At 44.8% G+C, this 20,406-nt stretch overlaps 1 protein-coding gene across 1 annotated transcript in view; it reads right to left on the bottom strand.

The window, feature by feature from the left end:
- Positions 1–10,079: 10,079 nt before the first annotated feature.
- Positions 10,080–20,406, bottom strand: part of ILDR2 (immunoglobulin like domain containing receptor 2) — a 272,738-nt gene continuing 262,411 nt past the window's right edge. Inside the window, exon 10 of the mRNA XM_040339086.1 lies at positions 10,080–10,216. Coding sequence (XP_040195020.1) covers positions 10,177–10,216 — 40 coding nt within the window. The 3' untranslated portion in view covers positions 10,080–10,176. The remainder of the gene's footprint in view (positions 10,217–20,406) is intronic.

The following is a 20,406-nucleotide window of genomic DNA, read 5'->3' as shown; positions in this document are numbered from 1 at the left end:
GGTCATCCGCTGACACCCGTAATCACATAGGGACCCATGTATGTCCCGTTTTCATCCGCAACGGATGGATGAAAATGCGGACATACGGTCCGCACGTGTGAAAGGGCCCTTATTATATACTTTTCTATATCATTCTAGTCCGTCTAAATTACTGCCTCCCATGTTTGCCGCTGGGGGGACTACCCTCTCTTTATGCCATGTGATGCCCCTTCTGGGCTTCTAATGGTGAGTTTTGCCATTCTTTAAAGCGGAGGTCCACCCTAAAAAAAAGATTACATTAACGGTCTACTTAAAATATATTAAAAAAAATTTGAAGAAGAATTTTTTTTTTCTTACCAGAAACGTCTGTTGCTAAGCAGTCGTCCTAATCTGCCACTTCCTATAGGATAAAAGCCGCTGCGCGCTGCGGGGGCGCGCATTGCGGCGATCGGTAGTGCGGCGTGTCAGTCTGACGGAGGCTCTTTACCACCTGATCAGCCGTGTCCAATCACGGCTGATCAGGATGTGAACAGGAAGAGACGTTGATCGGCTCTTCCTCACTCGCGTCTGACAGACGCAAGTAGAGGAGAGCCGATCGGTGGCATTCCTGACAGGGGGGGGTTTGCGCTGATAGTTCAGCAGCAGCCCCCCCTTGGATGCCCACACTGGACCACCAGGGAAGCCTTCAACATGTGGATGGCCAGGTACACCCCCCATGGCCATCCACGTGTTACAAAACATGCCCAACATATGCCAATCAGTGCCCACAAATGGGCACTGACTGGCACCATAATAGTACATAAAAAAAGTGGTGCCCAGCTTATCAGTGCCACCTCATCGGTGTTTGTGGCACGACAATTGCGTACCGTTAGTTTGCAAGATGAGATCCTTTTGACAAAAGTCAGGTGCTTTCAATGCTCACTAATTTTATGTTTGGTGAGCACTGATTCCGAGCATGCGTGTTTGTACTTTCGACTTTTGTGTGACAGATTTGTGTACCGACCATCAGAAAATCTGACGTCAAACCGCTATCCACCGAAAATTTACTAGCCTGTCATCCAACATCTGTTGGCCGAAAGTTGGACAATTGTCAAAAGGAGCGTACTAACGGTAATGCCTCATACACACGGCCGGACTTTCCGAGGAAAAAAAGTCAGACAGGCTTTTTTTCTTGGAAAGTCTGGCCGTGTGTAGCCTCCATCTGACTTTTTTGTTGGACCTTAGATAGAGAACCTGTTCTCTTTCTATCAGTCGGACTTCCGACAGACTCACGGCGGACTTTTGCACGGTCAAAAGTCTGACTGTGTGTACGAGGCATAAGAATTTAGCACAACAGTCTGTCAACAGACAATCCCCTGCCAACAATCGAACCGTGTGTACGAGGCTTTAGCTAAACCCTCTCCACCAGGGCCGATCCTAGGGTCACATGCGCCTGGGTGCAGAAATATTTCTGGCGCCCCCACATGGGCGTGGTCATTTTACTAACTCCTCCCCATTTACCGCCAATGCCCCAGCACTGTCAGTGTGAAAGGGTGCAGGAATGGGCAGGGGCTGTGTATCCTATGCAATCTATCATGCCATAAAACATCTAGAGCAGGGGCAGCCCAGAGCACATGTAAAGGGATGCTGGGGATGCCATCCTCCTGCACACAGCACACTGAACACTGTGACTCACCTAGGTTCAATCTCTGTAAAAATGTGAGCTAAGCATATGAAAAACAGTAGCAGGAATTGATGGGCACACTGGCAGCATTTGATGGGGCACAGTAGCGACAATTGATGGGCACACTGGCAGCATTTGATGGGGCACAGTAGCGAGAATTGATTGGCACACTGGTAGCATCTGATGGGGCACAGTAGCAACAATTGATGGGCACACTGGCAGCATTTGATGGGGCACAGTAGCAGGAATTGATTGGCACACTGGCAGCATCTGATGGGGCACAGTAGCGACAATTGATGGGCACACTGACAGCATTTGATGGGGCACAGTAGCGAGAATTGATTGGCACACTGGCAGCATCTGATGGGGCACAGTAGCGACAATTGATGGGCACACTGGCAGCATTTGATGGGGCACAGTAGCGACAATTGATTGGCACAGTGGCAGCATCTGATGGGGCACAGTATCGACAATTGATGGGCACACTGGCAGCATTTGATGGGGCACAGTAGCGGCAATTGATGGGCACAGTGGCAGCATCTGATGGGGCACAGTAGCTACAATTGACGGGCACACTGGCAGCATCTGATGGGGCACAGTAGCGACAAATGATGGGCACACTTGCAGCATCTGATGGGGCACAATTGCGACAATTGATGGGCACACTGACAGCATTTGATGGGGCACAGTAGCGACAATTGATGGGCACACTGGGGGGGGGGGGCCTCCATGTCCATTTTACTTGGGGACCCCTAATTCCTTCAAACGGCCCTGGGTGGAGACGGTGCATGATCCAAGACTCCCAGTGTGAGGAATTCATTCCTGCGCATCAGCACTCAGCAGCCACTGAAAACTAGAACCCTCTGGAAGGTCAGGAAGAGGAGCGGCCCCTCCCCCGAGCACTGCCAGGCTGGACAGCTGCCCTATGCTCACACATCAGTTCTGGACGGACACACACCTATGCTCAGAACACTAGTTCTGGATGGACACAAACAAGGAGAGAAGGAGGGAGGGGAGAACTCTGGCACTTCAGCGCCCCCACCTCTACAGGCGCCTGGGTGCAAAGCACCCTCTGCACCCTGCCTAGGATCGGCCCTGCTCTCCACTTCTTCCATGTTCCCTCAGTCAGTGTCAGTTATGCGCAGAGAGACGGGGCTCAGGAATGTCATTGTCTTCTTACACTTGAAAAGACTGGAAAACCATCCTCTGTACTAATGCATTAGATTCAACATTTGTACAGTGCATCCGGAAAGTATTCACAGCGCTTCACTTTTTCCACATTTTGTTATGTTACAGCCTTATTCCAAAATGGATTAAAATAATAATTTAACTTAAAATTCAACAAACAATACCCCATAATGACAACGTGAATGAAGTTTGTTTGAAATCGTTGCAAATTTACCCAAAAAAATAAAAAATTCCCATGTACGTAAGTATTTACAGCCTTTGCTCAAAAACTTGGGTGAAGCTCCTTTGGCACCAATTACAGCAGGGGTGCCCAACCAGTGGCCCGGGGGCCACATGTGGCCCGCGGAGCCCTCTGATGTGGCCTGCTACCTCCTGCTTTGGGATGGCTGGTTGGCAAGCCCAGATTGCGGATCGCTGATCCGTCATCCCAGAGCATCAGTGTTGTGAATGTAGCGCCCTACTCCTGTTGAACAGGCGCTGCTTTAAATTTAGTGGGGGCTGGGCTGTTATTTGGCTCAAACCAAAGGGGATTAAAGCGGAGCTCCACCCTTAAGTGGAACTCCCGCTGATCGGATCCCTCCCCCCTCCGGTGTCACATTTGACACCTTTCAGGGGGGAGACTGCGGGCAGGACGTCACCTCCAGTCCCCCCCCCCCCCCCCCCGTTGTGCTCTGGGAACACTCGGCTCCCAGAGCACAGCGGGAGCCAATCAGCAGGCACAGCGCAACTCGTGCATGCGCCGTAGGGAACCGGGCAGTGAAGCCGGAACGCTTCACTTCCTGGTTCCCTCACCGAGGATGGCGGGGGGGGGGCAGCAGAGTGACGAGTGATCGCTCGTCCTCTGCTGCGGACGGCGCTGGACTCCAGGACAGGTAAGTGTGCCAATATTAAAAGTCAGCAGCTGCAGTATTTGTATTTTATTATTGTTTTTTTTTTCAACGGACATCCTCTTTAAGGGCAATTTAGCCTCTGTTTCCGCCATGGCTGTGCTGAGAGTATCCACCATTGCTCGCTTGGGGGTGTCATTACCACCCCAGGCCAAGGGTGGCAGCACCAAGATCAAGGTATATTGAGTGTCCCCCTCGGCAGCGAATCAGTGGGAGTGGTTGCCCCGCTGTGCATGCTGGGGAGAGGTACTTAAGGGACAGACACCATTGGTGCCATTCCACGCCTTGTGGCCCGCCTGGCCTGGGGTGTGTGCTCTGAATCCTAGTTCCAGGACCACGTTGGCCCGGGGCTGCGGCTTCGCTTGTGGGCACAGTTGTTTGGCTGGGGCCTGTGCTGCAAAGGTGATCCTGTGCTGTCTGTCCTGCGGGAGGAAGCCACTTGATGAAGGAAGCCAGGGGAGGACCTATTATGGAGAGGGCCATGCAAGAGCCTGGTACCTTGGGAGAAGGCCTGGAGACTTCATTGAAGGATGCACCGTACACCGAGATGCTGGACAGTGTCGCCTGTCGGACCTAAAAGTTCTACAGAAACAAAGCTAAAGAGATCCGGGTGCTGAATCCTGTGGCAGAGAATTCCGGACCAAAGTGTCTCCTTATAAAGGAAGGTCTGTGGCAGAGACTGTACTTTACCTCGTGCTAGGCCGGTGAGAGTGACCTATCCGGGTGAGCAATACCCACTCTGGATAGAGTGGCGACGAGAACTGCTTTCTGGAAACAGGAGTGTTTCCTTACTTTGTGACTGTGCACCTGAACCTACCTACCCTTCCACCCCTCACCCTTCTTTTCTAATAAAGTTCTGCAAAAAAAAAAAGTGTATTGTGTGGACTTTGAAATTCTTCGGACTCTCCTTTCACCCTGGACAGCGAGAATATAGAGGTAACGTGCCACCCAAAATATAACCAGCAGCTCCTGCGAGGATAGTGCTACATGAATGAAGCCGGCAGAAGAGAAAGCAAGCGGCTGTGGAGCACCGGCTCCTGTCACAGACGGAGTGATACCCAATATGGGTGGTTACTAGGCTGCTTTCAAACTGATCCACAGAGCACCGCCTACCTCCAATCCGATCCGCTAAAAAAAAACAGGAGGTCATCCATCCCTTTCCACCTGGGTGGATCAGATCGAAGGGCCCATAGAGTAGAGTGGGCTGTGTCCATGTCTGCTCTCCATATGCAGTGGACACAGACCTGTGATCCGCCCGCTCCACTCATTGTGGCCCGTGACCAGTTACCAAGTCTCTTAAGTGGCCCTCGCTCTTCAAAATGTTGGGCATCCCTGAATTACAGCCTCAAGTCTTTCTGAGTATGAGGCTACAAGCTTGGCACACCTATTTTTGGGCAGTTTCTCCCATTCATCTTTGCTGAACCTCTCGGGCTCCATCAGGTTGGATGGGGAGTGTCGGCGCACAGCCATTTTCAGATCTCTCCAGAGATGTTCAATCGGGTTCAAGTCTGGTCTCTGGCTGGGCCCCTCAAGGACATTCACAGAATTGTCCCGTAGCCACTCCTTTGTTATCTTGGCTGTGTGCTTAGGGTCGTTGTCCTGTTGGAAGATTAACCTTCACCCCAGTCTGAGGTCCAGAGTGCAGTTTTTTTATCAAGGATGTCTCTGTACATTGTGGCATTCATCTTTCCCTCGATCCTGACTAGTCTCCCAATTCCTGCCACTGGAAAACATCCCCACAGCATAATGCTGCCACCACCATGCTTCACTGTAGGGATGGGATTGGCCAGGTGATGAGTGGTGCCTGGTTTCCTCCAGACGTGACGATTGCCATTCAAGCCAAAGAGTTCAATCTTTGTTTCATCAGACCAGATAATTTTGTTTCTCATGGTCTGAGAGTCCTTCAGGTACCTTTTGGCAAACTCCAGGCGGGCTGTCATGTGCCTTTTACTGAGGAGCGGCTTCCGTCTGGCCACTCCCCCATACAGACCTGATTGGTGGAAAGCTGCAGAGATGGTGGTTCTTCTAAGGCCCCATGCACACGAGACGCTGGTAAACGCGTGTTCAGAGGCAGTTGGACACTTTTTTCAACTGCCCCTAAACACATTCAATGTTATCCTATGTGTCCATGCACACAATCTCGTGTATTGCTGTTTTTAGGCAGTTGCGTTTAACCTCGTTTTCCAGAAGCAAAAAAATGGGTTCAGACGCAAATGTTTTTGACGTTTCAGACGCTAAACGCGGTATTGGCGTTTTGCCGCAATTTAGTTTATAAGCGTTTTTAAAGGTGACCTATTTTTTTACATTAGAAATCTCAAAAATGATGGCAAATGATGAAAAACCATTAAAAAATATATATATATATATAAAAAAAATGAATTGCTTGCATTTCATTGTGGACAATTCACAACTTGTGGCAGGTGGCGTGACCAGGTAACGTGGCAGGTGACGTGGCAAGTGGACAATTCACAACTTGTGACAGGTCACGTGGCAAGTGGACAATCCACAACTTGTGTCAGGTGGCGTGGCCAGGTGATGTGGCAGGTGGACAATCCACAACTTGTGGCAGGTGGCGTGACCAGGTAATGTGGCAGGTGGACAATCCACAGCTTGTGGCAGGTGATGTGGCAAGTGACACGCTAAATACAAGTACACTGCTGCTCTCTCAGCTGCTACTCACTCTGATGGCTGAAATGGTTAAATAATACAGTTTTTTGAGCTTAGGGAGGGTCTTATGATGTTTCTTAACGAAACGCTTATAAACGCAAATGCAGAAAATCGCAGCAAAACAAGGCGTTTCTAAACGTGTGTTCAGCAGAGTTTGCACCGGCGTCCCGTGTGCATGGGGCCTAAAAGGTTCTCCCCTCTCCACAAAGAAACGCTGGAGTTCTGTCATAGTGACCATCGGGTTCTTGGTCACCTCCCTGACTAAGGCTCCTCGCTCAGTTTGGCCGAGCGGCCCACTCTAGGAAGAGTCCTGGTGGTTCCAAACTTCTTCCATCTACGGATGATGGAGGTCACTGTGCTCATTGGCACATTCAGCCTGGGTTCACACTAGCGCGATCTCAGAGATCGCATGTGATTCGCATGTGCACTGGGAAGCCGATCACATGTGATCTCTGAGCAATGCGAGTTCAGCCATACAGTTGTATGGCTGAACTCACATTGGATTCACACAGAAAATAGTGCAGGGACTTGTTCTTCCCCGCACTAGAATTGGATCGTACTGTACTATGCCTGCAGTCTCTGATCATCTCCTGTACTATGCCTGCAGTCTCTGACCATCTCCTGTACTATGTCTGCAGTCTCTGACCATCTCCTGTACTATGTCTGCAGTCTCTGACCATCTCCTGTACTATGCCTGCAGTCTCTGGCCATCTCCTGTACTATGTCTGCAGTCTCTGACCATCTCCTGTACTATGTCTGCAGTCTCTGACCATCTCCTGTACTATGTCTGCAGTCTCTGACCATCTCCTTTACTATGGGCCAGATCCACAAAAGGGATACGCAGGCGTATCTGCTGATACGCCGTCGTATCCCTCTTTCTATCTATGCGGCTGATTCATAGAATCAGTTACGCATAGATATACCTAAGATCCGACATGTGTAATGGACTTACACTGTCGGATCTTAGGATGCAATACCGCGGCCGCCGCTGGGGGCATTTCTCGTCGAAATCCAGCGTCAGGTATGCAAATTAGCACTTACGGAGATCCACAAAGCTTTTTCCCTTTGTTAAGTCTCCGTAAGTGTTAGTTTGCCGTCGCAAAGATAGGGCTACTTTTACAAAGTGTAAAGTTAGTACACCATGTAAAAGTATACCTGTCTTTCCCGCGTCGCTGTCAAATTTCTTTTTAAAAAAAAAAATTTCCCGCCGCATCTCTTTTTTACCCGTCGCGATTCACAAAACTCGACGCAACGTAACGTAACGCAAAGCACGTCGGGAAAATAGCGTCGGGAGCATGCGCAGTACGTCCCGCGCGGGAGCGCACCTAATTTAAATGGGACTCGCCCCATTTGAATTGGCCCGCCTTGCGCCGGACGGATTTAAGTTACACCGCTGCAAATTTCCAGGTAAGTGCTTTGTGGATCGGGCACTAACTTGTGTAATTTGCGGCGGTGTAACTTAAATCACAAAAGTTACGTTGCGCCCGCTGGTTGTGGATCTGGCCCTATGTCTGCAGTCTCTGACAATGTGGGGGGTGCCAGAAATATTTCTGCACCCAGGCGCCTGTGACCCTAGGATCGGACCTGGGACCTAGGTGAGTGTGTGTTTGTGTGTGTGTGTTTTTTTTTTTTTTTTGTAAACCCGCACTTCTCTATTAAAGTAAAACTTGAGAGTCCAGGTATTGTGCAACACATTTTATACATAAACTAATTTTAAGCATCAGACCGCGGTGAAAAATACAATCAGGCTCATATTATTAACAATTTTTAACAACGAAGAAAGAAAAAAAAAAGGCAACAATTCTCATTGTTCATTACAGGTTTTTTTTTTTTTTTAAATGATGCAAACAACAAAAATTATTAAAAAGGTATTGAAAACAAATGATGCAAACAATACATTTGTACAAAAATAATTGTCTTCCCCGGCAAATGGATAAGATCCAATTATTTCAAGAACACGAGCCCTTCCGGAAACTCAGACATTATGGGGCAGATCCACAAAAGAATTACGTTAGCGTATCAATTGATACGCCGCGTAATTTCAAATTTTGCGCGTCGTATCTTTGTTTTGTATCTACAAAACAAGTACGACTGCATCTCGGATCGATCAGATAGGCGTACGTCTTAGTACGCCATCGGATCTTAGGTGCATCGCTAGGTGGCGTTTCCGGCGAATTCCGCGTCGAGTATGCAAATTAGCTAGTTACGGCGATCCACGAACGTACGTTCGGCCGTCGCATTTTTTTAGGTCGTTTGCGTTCGGCTTTTTCCGGCGTATAGTTGCCCCTGCTATTATGAGGCGTACTCAATGTTAAGTATGGCCACTGTTCCCGCGTCGCCTTTTGAATTTTTTTACGTTGTTTGCGTAAGTCGTTCGCGAATAGGGATTTGCGTAGAATGACGTCACCGTCGTAAGCATTGGCTTGTTCCAGTTTAATTTCGAGCATGCGTACTGGGATACCCCCACAGATGGCGCATGCGCCGTTAAAAAAAAACATTGTTTACGTCGGGTCACAACGTATTTACATAAAACATGCCCCCATCACATCCATTTGGATTCCGCGCCCTTACGCCGCCAAAGATACACTACGCCGCCGTAACTTATGGCGCGATTTCTTTGAGGATTCAAAAAAAAAAAAAAAAAGTTACGGCGGCGTAGTGTATCTTAGATACGCTGGGCCAGATTCTCAAAAGAGATACGACGGCGTATCTACTGATACGCCTTCGTATCTCTGTTTTTGGCCCCGGGTATCTATGCGTCTAATTCCTAGAATCATTTACGCATAGATACGGCGTAGACCCGACAGGTGTAAGTCACTTACACCGTCGGATCTTAGATGTAATTCTACGCTGGCCGCTAGGTGGCGTTTACGTTGATTTCTCATTTGACTATGCAACTGAGCCTGATACGCGGATTCCGGAACGATTTTGCTCCACCTCGTCGTCGTTTATGTCGTTTCCGTAAGCGTAAGGTTACCCCTGCTATATGATGAGTAACCTTAAGTCGGTCCGCCGTATGCCATGTTAAGTATAGCCGTCGGGACAGCGTCGGGTTCTTCCGTCATTTACGTAACTCGTCGCGAATAGGGCTGTGCGTTAATTACGTTCACGTCGCAACCAATGTATTTGCGGCGTACTACGGAGCATGCGCAGTGGCCTACGTTTAAGGGCGGCGCATGCGCAGTTCGTTCGGCACGGGGGCGCGCTTAATTTAAATACAAGCCGCCCCCTTTGATTTACGCGGGGATACGCCGGGCCATTTAGACTACGCCGCCGCAAATTACGGAGCAAGTGCTTGGAGTACTTGGCACTTGCTCCAGTAAGTTGCGGCGGCGCAGTGTTAATGGCATACGCTCGTAGATACGCGGATCTACAAGAATCTGGCCCGCGGAGATATGCGCCGAGGTACGTGAATCTGCCCCTATATGAAATTTATGGCGACAGGGACCAATTTTATTTTTCCCAATTTTTTTTTTTTTCTACTTCCAAAAACGTAACCCCTTTAAAGCCGGTGTCCCCGTCCGTGTTGTTGATCTATTAAGAACAATTTCAGCGCCATTTACCAATAAAAAAGTAACGTGAATTCTTTATATTTTCATCCTCTTTGGAACCAGCGGCTGCTATGAAAATTCTAATAGTTTTTTTTTTATATATAATAAAACACATCGCAATATTCCAGGAACAGAAAAAAAAAAAAAATAGATCTTGTGTTTAAACATTTAATAGAAAGGAAGATAGTCCAAAGGAAGGAAACCGTCATCCAGATGTCATGGCGGGTCGGGGAAAATCATGTTACAGTTCAAACTTATTGATTGATTCGTTCAGTTCAAAGCTGGAACAGAAAATTTCAGCATCTATTAATAAATGGGGGAGAAAGAGAACTAAAAGAAGAAGAAGAAGAACTCAAATATTAGACGATTAAATATTAAATATTAACCCTTTAAAAAAATTAATTGTGCACATCTCTAATTTCAACTACCACCTTATAAGTAAAATACTCATTTTATTTGTCACACGATACAAAAAAAACATTGCAATTAACCACTTAACCCCCGGACCATATTGCTGGTCAAAGACCAGAGCATTTTTTCCGATTCGGCACCGCGTCGCTTTAACTGACAATTGCGCGGTCGTGCGACGTGGCTCCCAAACAAAATTGGCGTCCTTTTTTCCCCACAAATAGAGCTTTCTTTTGGTGGTATTTGATCACCTCTGCGGTTTTTAGTTTTTGCGCTATAAACAAAAATAGAGCGACAATTTTGAAAAAAAATTATATTTTTTACTTTTTGCTATAATAAATATCCCCCAAAAATATATAAAAAAATATTTTTTTCCTCAGTTTAGGCCGATACGTATTCTTCTACATATTTTTTTTTTTTAAATCACAATAAGCGTTTATCGATTGGTTTACGCAAAATTTATAGCGTTTACAAAATAGGGGATAGTTTTATGGCATTTTTATTAATTATTATTATTTTTTTTACTACTAATGGCGGCGATCAGCGATTTTTTTCGTGACTGCGACATTATGGCGGACATTTCGGACAATTTTGACACATTTTTGGGACCATTGTCATTTTCACAGCAAAAAATGCATTGTTTACTGTGAAAATGACAATTGCAGTTTGGGAGTTAACCACAAGGGGGCGCTGAAGGGGTTAAGTGTGACCTCATCTGTGTTTCTAACTGTAGGGGGGTGTGGCTGTAGGTCTGATGTCATTCATTGTGTTTCCCTATAAAAGGGAACACACGATCGATGACGGCGCCACAGTGAAGAACGGCGAAGGTGTGGTTACACACAGCTCTCCTCGTTCTTCAACTCCTGGGACCGATCGCGGGACTCCGGCGGCGATCGGGTCCGCGGGTCCCGCGGTCACGGAGCTTCGGACCGGGTCATGGGGGCCGCGCCCGCGACCCACGGCTGGGCACTTAAAGAGGATGTACCTGTACGTGCTTGTGCCCAGCCGTGCCAGTCTGCCGATGTAAATGTGCAGGAGGCGGTCCTTAAGTGGTTAAGATATTGTCTTCATATTTTTCTCGAAACGCGTCGGGTTGAGAAATTGTTACCCATGTTGTTCACTAGATATTGTAATAGATTTGTGTAATTTGACTGTTTTCTGTATCATGTGACAAATAAAATTAGTATTTTGCTGATAATCTGGTGGTTGAAATGCCTGAAAAGTCCCAAATCACGTGTTGTTAATTTTGGAAAATCTTAGTAAGGATATGAGTGTGAAGGGAATGTAAAGTAGAAATATCTCCTGCTTTATGGCAACAATTAACCGCTTGCCGACCAGCCGCCGTATAACTGTTATACGGCGGCAGGTCGGCTTTGCTGGGCGAGATCACGTAGCTATACGTCATCTCGCCAAGCAGCCGATAGGGGTGCGCACGCGCGCCCCCCTGCTCGCCCCTGACGCCGACGCGCACGCGTGCCCCCCCACTCGCCCCTGACGCCGACACGCTTGCGCGCCCCCGTGCTCGCTCCCCTGTCGCCGATGCGCGTGCCCGGCAGGTGCGATCACCATCGGGCACCCGCGGTTACTCGTTACAGAGCGAGGACCGGGAGTTGTGTGTGTAAACACACAGCTCCCGGTCCTGTCAGGGGGAGAAATGCCTGACCGTCTGTTCATACAATGTATGAACAGCGATCAGTCATTTCCCCTAGTGAGGCCACCCCCCCTTCAGTTAGAACACACCCAGGGAACATGATTAACCCCTTCCCCGCCCCCTAGTGTTAACCCCTTCCCTGCCAGTGGCATTTTTACAGTAATCGATGCATTTGTATAGCACTGATCGCTATAAAAATGCCAATGGTCCCAAAAATGTGTCAAAAGTGTCCGCCATAAGGTCACAGTACCGATAAAAATCGCAGATCGCCGCCATTACTAGTAAAAAAAAAAATATTAATAAAATGCCATAAAACTATCCCCTATTTTGTAAACGCTATAACTTTTGCGCAAACCAATCAATAAACGCTTATTGCAAAAAAAAATTATGAAAAATATGTAGAAGAATACTTATCGGCCTAAACTGAGGAAAAAAAATGTTTTTTTTTATATATTTTTGGGGGATATTTATTATAGCAAAAAGTAAAAAATATTCATTTTTTTCAAAATTGTCGCTCTATTTTTGTTTATAGCGCCAAAACTGGTGATCAAATACCACCAAAAGAAAGCTCTATTTTTGGGGAAAAAAGGACGCCAATTTTGTTTGGGAGCCACGTCGCACGACCGCGCAATTGTCTGTTAAAGCGTCGCAGTGCCGAATCGCAAAAACTGGCCTGGTCTTTGACCAGCAATATGGTCCGGGGCTTAAGTGGTTAAAGTGTATCTTTATGGCAACAATTTTTTTTCACATATTACAGCTTTCCACTCTGTAGATGCGGTGCCTGCGTTCGTTTTCTTTTTTTCAGGCTCTTTTCCCCTATTATTTTACCTGGTGATCCTGCTAATAAACACACTTCCTGTCCCAGGGTGACAACACTCACTCACTGTACTGTGTCTATGGAGGGAGTCATGGTTCTCACCCTAGACCAGTGATGGAGAACCTTGACACCCCAGATATTTCGGAACTACATTTCCCATGATGCTCATGCACTCTGCAGTGTAGTTGAGCATCATGGGAAATGTAGTTCCCAAACATCTGGGTGTGCCAAGGTTCACCATCACTGAGCTAGGCTGTTCTGATGTGATACACGGGGGGTAAATTTGGGGCAGTTCCTGATGAAATGGTTGAAATTTTGAGCCATGGATGGGCCTGTCTGCATCCTCCCACCCAACATCCTTCAATATAAAAATCAAAGGAGGGGGATGGGAGGAACTGTCTGTGTCAAGGCATCCAATTACAGTGCCTTGAAAAAGTATTCATACCCCTTGAAATTCTCCACATTGTGTCATGTTACAACCAAAAACGTAAATGTATTTTATTGGGATTTAATGTGATAGACCAACACAGAGTGGCACATAATTGCAGAACGAATTATCTTCGTTTACATTGACTTCAATGGGGAAACTCGCTTTGGATTACAAGCATTCTCCTGGAACGGATTTCGCTCGTAATCCAAGGTACGTTTTTGGTTGTAACGTGACAACATGTGGACATTTCGAGGGGTATGACTACTTTTTCAAAGCACTGTATGTATTTAGAAATGTTCTAATAACATAGGCCCGGATTCTCGTACGAGTTACGCCGGCGTATCTCCAGATACGCCGTCGTAACTCTGAGTCCGGGCGGTCGTATCTATGCGCCTGATTCTTAGGATCAGTTACGCATAGATTTGTATTAGATCCGACCGACGTAAGTCTCTTACGCTGTCGTATCTTAACTGCATATTTACGCTGGCCGCTAGGGGCGTGTACGCTGATTTACGCCTAGAAATATGTAAATCAGCTAGATACACCAATTCAAGAACGTACGCCCGGCCGACGCAGTACAGATACGCCGTTTACGTTAGGCTTTTCCCGGCGTAAAGTTACCCCTGCTATATGAGGCGCAGCCAATGTTAAGTATGGACGTCGTTCCCGCGTCGAATTTTGAAAATTTTACGTCGTTTGCGTAAGTCGTTCGCGAATAGGGCTGGGCGTCATTTACGCTCACGTCGAAAGCATTGGCTTCTTGCAGGTTAATTTGGAGCATGCGCACTGGGATACTTTTACGGACGGCGCATGCGCCGTTCGTAAAAAGCGTCATTTACGTGGGGTCACATACAATTTACATAAGGGCCCTTTCACACTGGTGCGTTTTTGCCACGTTTTTGCCGCATTTTCGCGGTAAAAATAGCGCTATTAAAACGCTCCCCATGCCCCTCTCCATTGAAATGAATTAAAAACGCGGTAAAAACGCGGTGTTTTATCGCGATTTTAACGCTCCGTTTTTACCCCGTTTTTTTCACGTTTTTACCGCGTTTTTAATTCATTTCAATGGAGGGGGCATGGGGAGCGTTTTATGAGCGTTTTAATAGCGCTATTTTTAACGGCAAAAACGTGGCAAAAACGCACCAGTGTGAAAGGGCCCTTACACACGCCCACATCTTCCACATTTGAATTGGGCGGGCTTACGCCGGCCTATTTACGCTACGCCGCCGCAACTTTCGTTTGAGAATATGGCACTTGCCTGTAAAAGTTGCGGAGGCGTAACGTAAATAGGATACGTTACGCCCGCACAAACATACGCACTTCTACGTGAATCCGGGCCTCAATGTATAATCTTATGTCGGAGTGAATGGGACACGCCCCCTCACCTCCTCATCACCAATAAATAGTGAGGCATGCTGGGAAAAGTGATAACCCTCTATGGCAGTGATGGAGAACCTTGGTACCTCAGATGTCTTGGAACTACATTTCCCATGATGCTCTACTACACTGCAGAGTGCATGAGCATCATGGGAAATGTAGTTCCAAAACATCTGAGGTGCCAAGGTTCTCCATCACTGCTCTATGAGATATCAGGACACGGGGATTCTGGAAGGATCAACAGTTTTGATTTCGGTTTTATTTTTGTTCTCAGCCTGAAAAAAAAAGAAAACGAATGCAGCCGTCACATCTACAGACGGGTAAGCTGCAATATATTTTATTTGATATATTCAATGCATTTATTGTGTGACACGGGAAGCGGGAACTCGCACACTGCAATTGTTTTCCTTGTAAAGTCTTCACAATGGAAAATGTTCTCATAAAAAAAACTGCGACAAAAATCTCCAATAAAACAACTTCAGCATTAAATCTAATAATCAGGATGACATGTTATGGGGACTCGTTATTTTATAGAATAAACACAAGAGGCCGCCATCAACACTCCGCCGTATTAAACCCAAAACCAATAGCAATTATTCGATGTGGTGGCTGCATTCCTTTTCTCTTTGGCTTTTTCCTCTCTGTTTTCACCTGGTGATTTGGCCTGTAACTCACCTGTATTACATCTGTAGTAACATCTGTATTAGAGCGCCCCCACCCCCCCCACTCTGGATGAAGGAGCACAGGGGGCAGCAGCATTGTCAGTCAGGAGGGGGGGGGGGAGGGGGGTGTTAGATGGACTAGCAGATTTAAATACACCACTAAAAAACCGAAGCCAAACTAGCTGACGATACAGTGAAACCTCAGATTGCGAGTAACGCGGATATCGAGGCGTTTCGCAATACGAGCGTTTTCTTTTTTTAAATCCTCACTCGGTTTGTGAGTGTTGTCTCGTAGAAACCAGCAGGATTCAAGTCACAGCAGTGTGCAGTACCGCGTTTGGCCTGAGGTGGGGGGCGCCGGAGCCATTCACAAATGCTCGGAAAAACGTGGAAATACTCCGTTCCCGAGCCTTTCCGAGTTCAGCCGAGCTGTCCCCGAGCCTTTCCGAGTTCAGCCGAGCTGTCCCCGAGCCTTTCCGAGTTCAGCGGAGCTGTCCCCGAGCCTTTCCGAGTTCAGCCGAGCTGTCCCCGAGCCTCTCCGAGTTCAGCCGAGCTGTCCCCGAGCCTTTCCGAGTTCAGCGGAGCTGTCCCCGAGCCTTTCCGAGTTCAGCCGAGCTGTCCCCGAGCCTCTCCGAGTTCAGCCGAGCTGTCCCCGAGCCTCTCCGAGTTCAGCCGAGCTGTCTGTATATAATCAATTGCAGCAAAGTATTTTTATTTTTTTCTTATGGGGTGAAGGTTTTGCATAAAAAAAATAAAATTAAAAATAATAATAAAACTAAACTTTGTAAGAGCCCCAGGCAGGATTAAACAGTTTGCCTCATCCCTGTAACTGATCTAGCGTGCAGGAGAGCTTGTGCTTTTGGAAAACAACAGACTTAATTGGCTGGATCACCAGATGAAAATAGAAGAAAGAACACCTAAAAAAAGAAAGAAAACAAATGCAGCCATCACATCTAAGAATTGGTTGGCTGCAGTATGATAATAATAATAATAATAATAATAATAATAATAATAATAATAATTATAATAATAATATAATTATAATAATAATAATAATATAAATAATAATTATTATAATAATAATAATAATAATAATAATAATAATATAAATATTTATTATAATAATAATAATAATAATAATAATAATAATAGTAATATAAATAATATTAATATAAATGATAATAATAATTATAATAATAATATAAATAATAATAATAATATTATAATAAAAATAATAATAATAATAATAATAATAATAATAATAATAGTAATATAAATAATAATAATAGTAATATAAATAATAATAATAACAACAATAATAATATAAATATTAATAATAATTATAATAATAAAAATAATAATAATAATAATATAAATAATAATTATAATAATATTTATAATAATAATTATAATAATATAAATAATAATATTTATAATAATAATAATAATATAAATATTAATAATAATTATAATAATAAAAATAATACTACAAATAACAATTATAACAATAATAATAATATAAATAATAATTATAATAATAATAATAATAGTAATATAAATAATAATTATAATTATAATAATAATTATAATAATAATATAAATAATAATAATTATAATAATAATACTTATAATAATAATAATAATAATAATAATATAAGATAATAATAATAATAATACTTATAATAATAATAATAATAATAATAATAATAGTAATAATAATATAAATTATAATAATATTTATAATAATAATAATTATTATAATAATATAAATAATAATAACAATAATAATAATATAAATAATATTTATATTAATAATAATAATAATAATATAAATAATAATAATTATAATAATAATATAAATAATAATTATAATAATAATGTTTACTATTGGGTTTAATACCGCTTTAAAAAAAAATCTATTTAATTTTTTTTCTATTTTTCATAGCTGGTCCTGTGTTGACATTCTAAACTTTTTTTAACATTTGGGGTATTTTAGGAACGGTGTTCACAATATAAAGCGATGTAAAATTTTACATGGGTGTGTATAATGAGACATCTCGTAGTTGGGAAGCTGAACGCCGGACAAACACAACAATACACATATGGGAGCCGTTTTACCTGCCAAGAGATTTGTATTCCTGTCCATCCAGTTCTGAGGTTTACACAGCTTTGCCAAGAAGCACCGCCCCGCTTGGCAGGGCAGGGACCTGATTTTTCTCTGCTGATGTTCAGTAACATGTACAGGTTTTGTCCTTTCCCCAGTAGACAGTGAAAGGAAAAGCAGCAGACTGAGTCGCTCATCTTTCTGCTCTCTGCTCCTGTCAGCGTGCACCTTGTTGAGATGTGCACTACGACACAACTGACTTAGTAAATGATGCTGCGTTTCCCTCTGCCTGTCTAAGCTCTGCTGTATAAGGACTGCCAACAGCTGTTATGGGGTGACATTTAGGTGCTTGCATTTGTTTTTTAAAGTAAGGCTCTATTATATTACTGACTGTAGAACCGCATTAATGCGTGTCTTGGGGCACCCGAACCACAGATCCATGTGTACATTCAGAAAACGGAGCCTCAGCTAGGCCCCGCCCCCTCGCTCTCCTCATTGGCTCACTGACTTTGACTGACAGCAGTGGGAGCAAATGGCTGTGTCTCTGCCAATCAGGAGGTAGAGTCACGGATAGCTATGGGCATCTTCAGTTGGGGGCAAGGGACCCCCCCTGGAATCGGCAAGGGTCTGCAGTGGCCGCATCTGTAGCTGTGCCGGCTCTCTGCGTTTGTGCGAGTCGGCTCCACAGCTGCTGCAGATCTGTGTCATTGAGTTTACAGAGCTCTTTACTGCCACCTCTGGCTGCTTCCTGAATGTGCGCCCCTCGCGTGTGCTGTAATGTATTTTCACAGGGACATGTGGAAACAGGACCTGGGACAAGGAAGACCACCTTACAAGTGGGGGCTGTGAGTACAAGTGAAGGGAGGAGGCTGTTTGTGTACAGGGGGGGCAGAGCTGTGTGTGTGCTTACAGATGTGTGTGTGTGTGGGTCTGACATATATACAGATGGGGGGGGGGGGCAGCTCAGTGAATATACAGGTATGATCAGTGAAGGGGGGGTGCCAGATATAGGAAAGATCATATCACCTGTAGTGTATACAGCTATATACACACCCACCTTCCTGTATAGAGACCTTCCTCCATCATCACTGACTGCAGGTATACATCATCTGTCCTGTATACAGCTACAGGGAGTGCAGAATTATTAGGCAAGTTGTATTTTTGAGGATTAATTTTATTATTGAACAACAACCATGTTCTCAATGAACCCAAAAAACTAATTAATATCAAAGCTGAATATTTTTGGAAGTAGTTTTTAGTTTGTTTTTAGTTTTAGCTATTTTAGGGGGATATCTGTGTGTGCAGGTGACTATTACTGTGCAGAATTATGAGGCAACTTAACAAAAAATATATATACCCATTTCAATTATTTATTTTTACCAGTGAAACCAATATAACATCTCAACATTCACAAATATACATTTATGACATTCAAAAACAAAACAAAAACAAATCAGTGACCAATATAGCCACCTTTCTTTGCAAGGACACTCAAAAGCCTGCCATCCATGGATTCTGTCAGTGTCTTGATCTGTTCACCATCAACATTGCAATGTGCAGCAGCAACCACAGCCTCCCAGACACTGTTCAGAGAGGTGTACTGTTTTCCCTCCTTGTAAATCTCACATTTGATGATGGACCACAGGTTCTCAATGGGGTTCAGATCAGGTGAACAAGGAGGCCATGTCATTAGTTTTTCTTCTTTTATACCCTTTCTTGCCAGCCACGCTGTGGAGTACTTGGACGCGTGTGATGGAGCATTGTCCTGCATGAAAATCATGTTTTTCTTGAAGGATGCAGACTTCTTCCTGTACCACTGCTTGAAGAAGGTGTCTTCCAGAAACTGGCAGTAGGACTGGGAGTTGAGCTTGACTCCATCCTCAACCCGAAAAGGCCCCACAAGCTCATCTTTGATGATACCAGCCCAAACCAGTACTCCACCTCCACCTTGCTGGCGTCTGAGTCGGACTGGAGCTCTCTGCCCTTTACCAATCCAGCCACGGGCCCATCCATCTGGCCCATCAAGACTCACTCTCATTTCATCAGTCCATAAAACCTTAGAAAAATCAGCCTTGAGATATTTCTTGGCCCAGTCTTGACGTTGCAGCTTGTGTGTCTTGTTCAGTGGTCGTCTTTCAGCCTTTCTTACCTTGGCCATGTCTCTGAGTATTGCACACCTTGTGCTTTTGGGCACTCCAGTGATGTTGCAGCTCTGAAATATGGCCAAACTGGTGGCAAGTGGCATCTTGGCAGCTGCACGCTTGACTTTTCTCAGTTCATGGGCAGTTATTTTGCGCCTTGGTTTTTCCACACGCTTCTTGCGACCCTGTTGACTATTTTGAATGAAACGCTTGATTGTTCGATGATCACGCTTCAGAAGCTTTGCAATTTTAAGAGTGCTGCATCCCTCTGCAAGATATCTCACTATTTTTGACTTTTCTGAGCCTGTCAAGTCCTTCTTTTGACCCATTTTGCCAAAGGAAAGGAAGTTGACTAATAATTATGCACACCTGATATAGGGTGTTGATGTCATTAGACCACACCCCTTCTCATTACAGAGATGCACATTACCTAATATGCTTAATTGGTAGTAGGCTTTCGAGCCTATACAGCTTGGAGTAAGACAACATGCATAAAGAGGATGATGTGGTCAAAATACTAATTTGCCTAATAATTCTGCACTCCCTGTATATACACACCCACCTTCCTGTATAGAGACCTTCCTCCATCATCACTGACTGCAGGTATACATCATCTGTCCTGTATATATAGCTGTATACAGGACAGATGATGTATATCTTCAGTCAGTGATGATGGAGGACGTTTATATACAGGAAGGAAGTTGGGTGTATATATAGCTGTATACAGGACAGATGATGTATATCTGCAGTCAGTGATGATATAGGAAGGTCTATATATACAGGAAGGAAGTTGGGTGTATATATAGCTGTATACAGGAAAGATGATGTATCTCTGCAGGCAGTGAAGATGGAGGAAGGTCTCTATATACAGGAAGGAAGTT

Source organism: Rana temporaria, chromosome 2 (genome assembly GCF_905171775.1).
Source record: "Rana temporaria chromosome 2, aRanTem1.1, whole genome shotgun sequence".
Classification (NCBI taxonomy): Eukaryota; Metazoa; Chordata; class Amphibia; order Anura; family Ranidae; genus Rana; species Rana temporaria.
The sequence above is the reverse complement of the archived record's forward strand: the minus strand, read 5'-3'. Positions and strand labels throughout refer to the sequence as shown.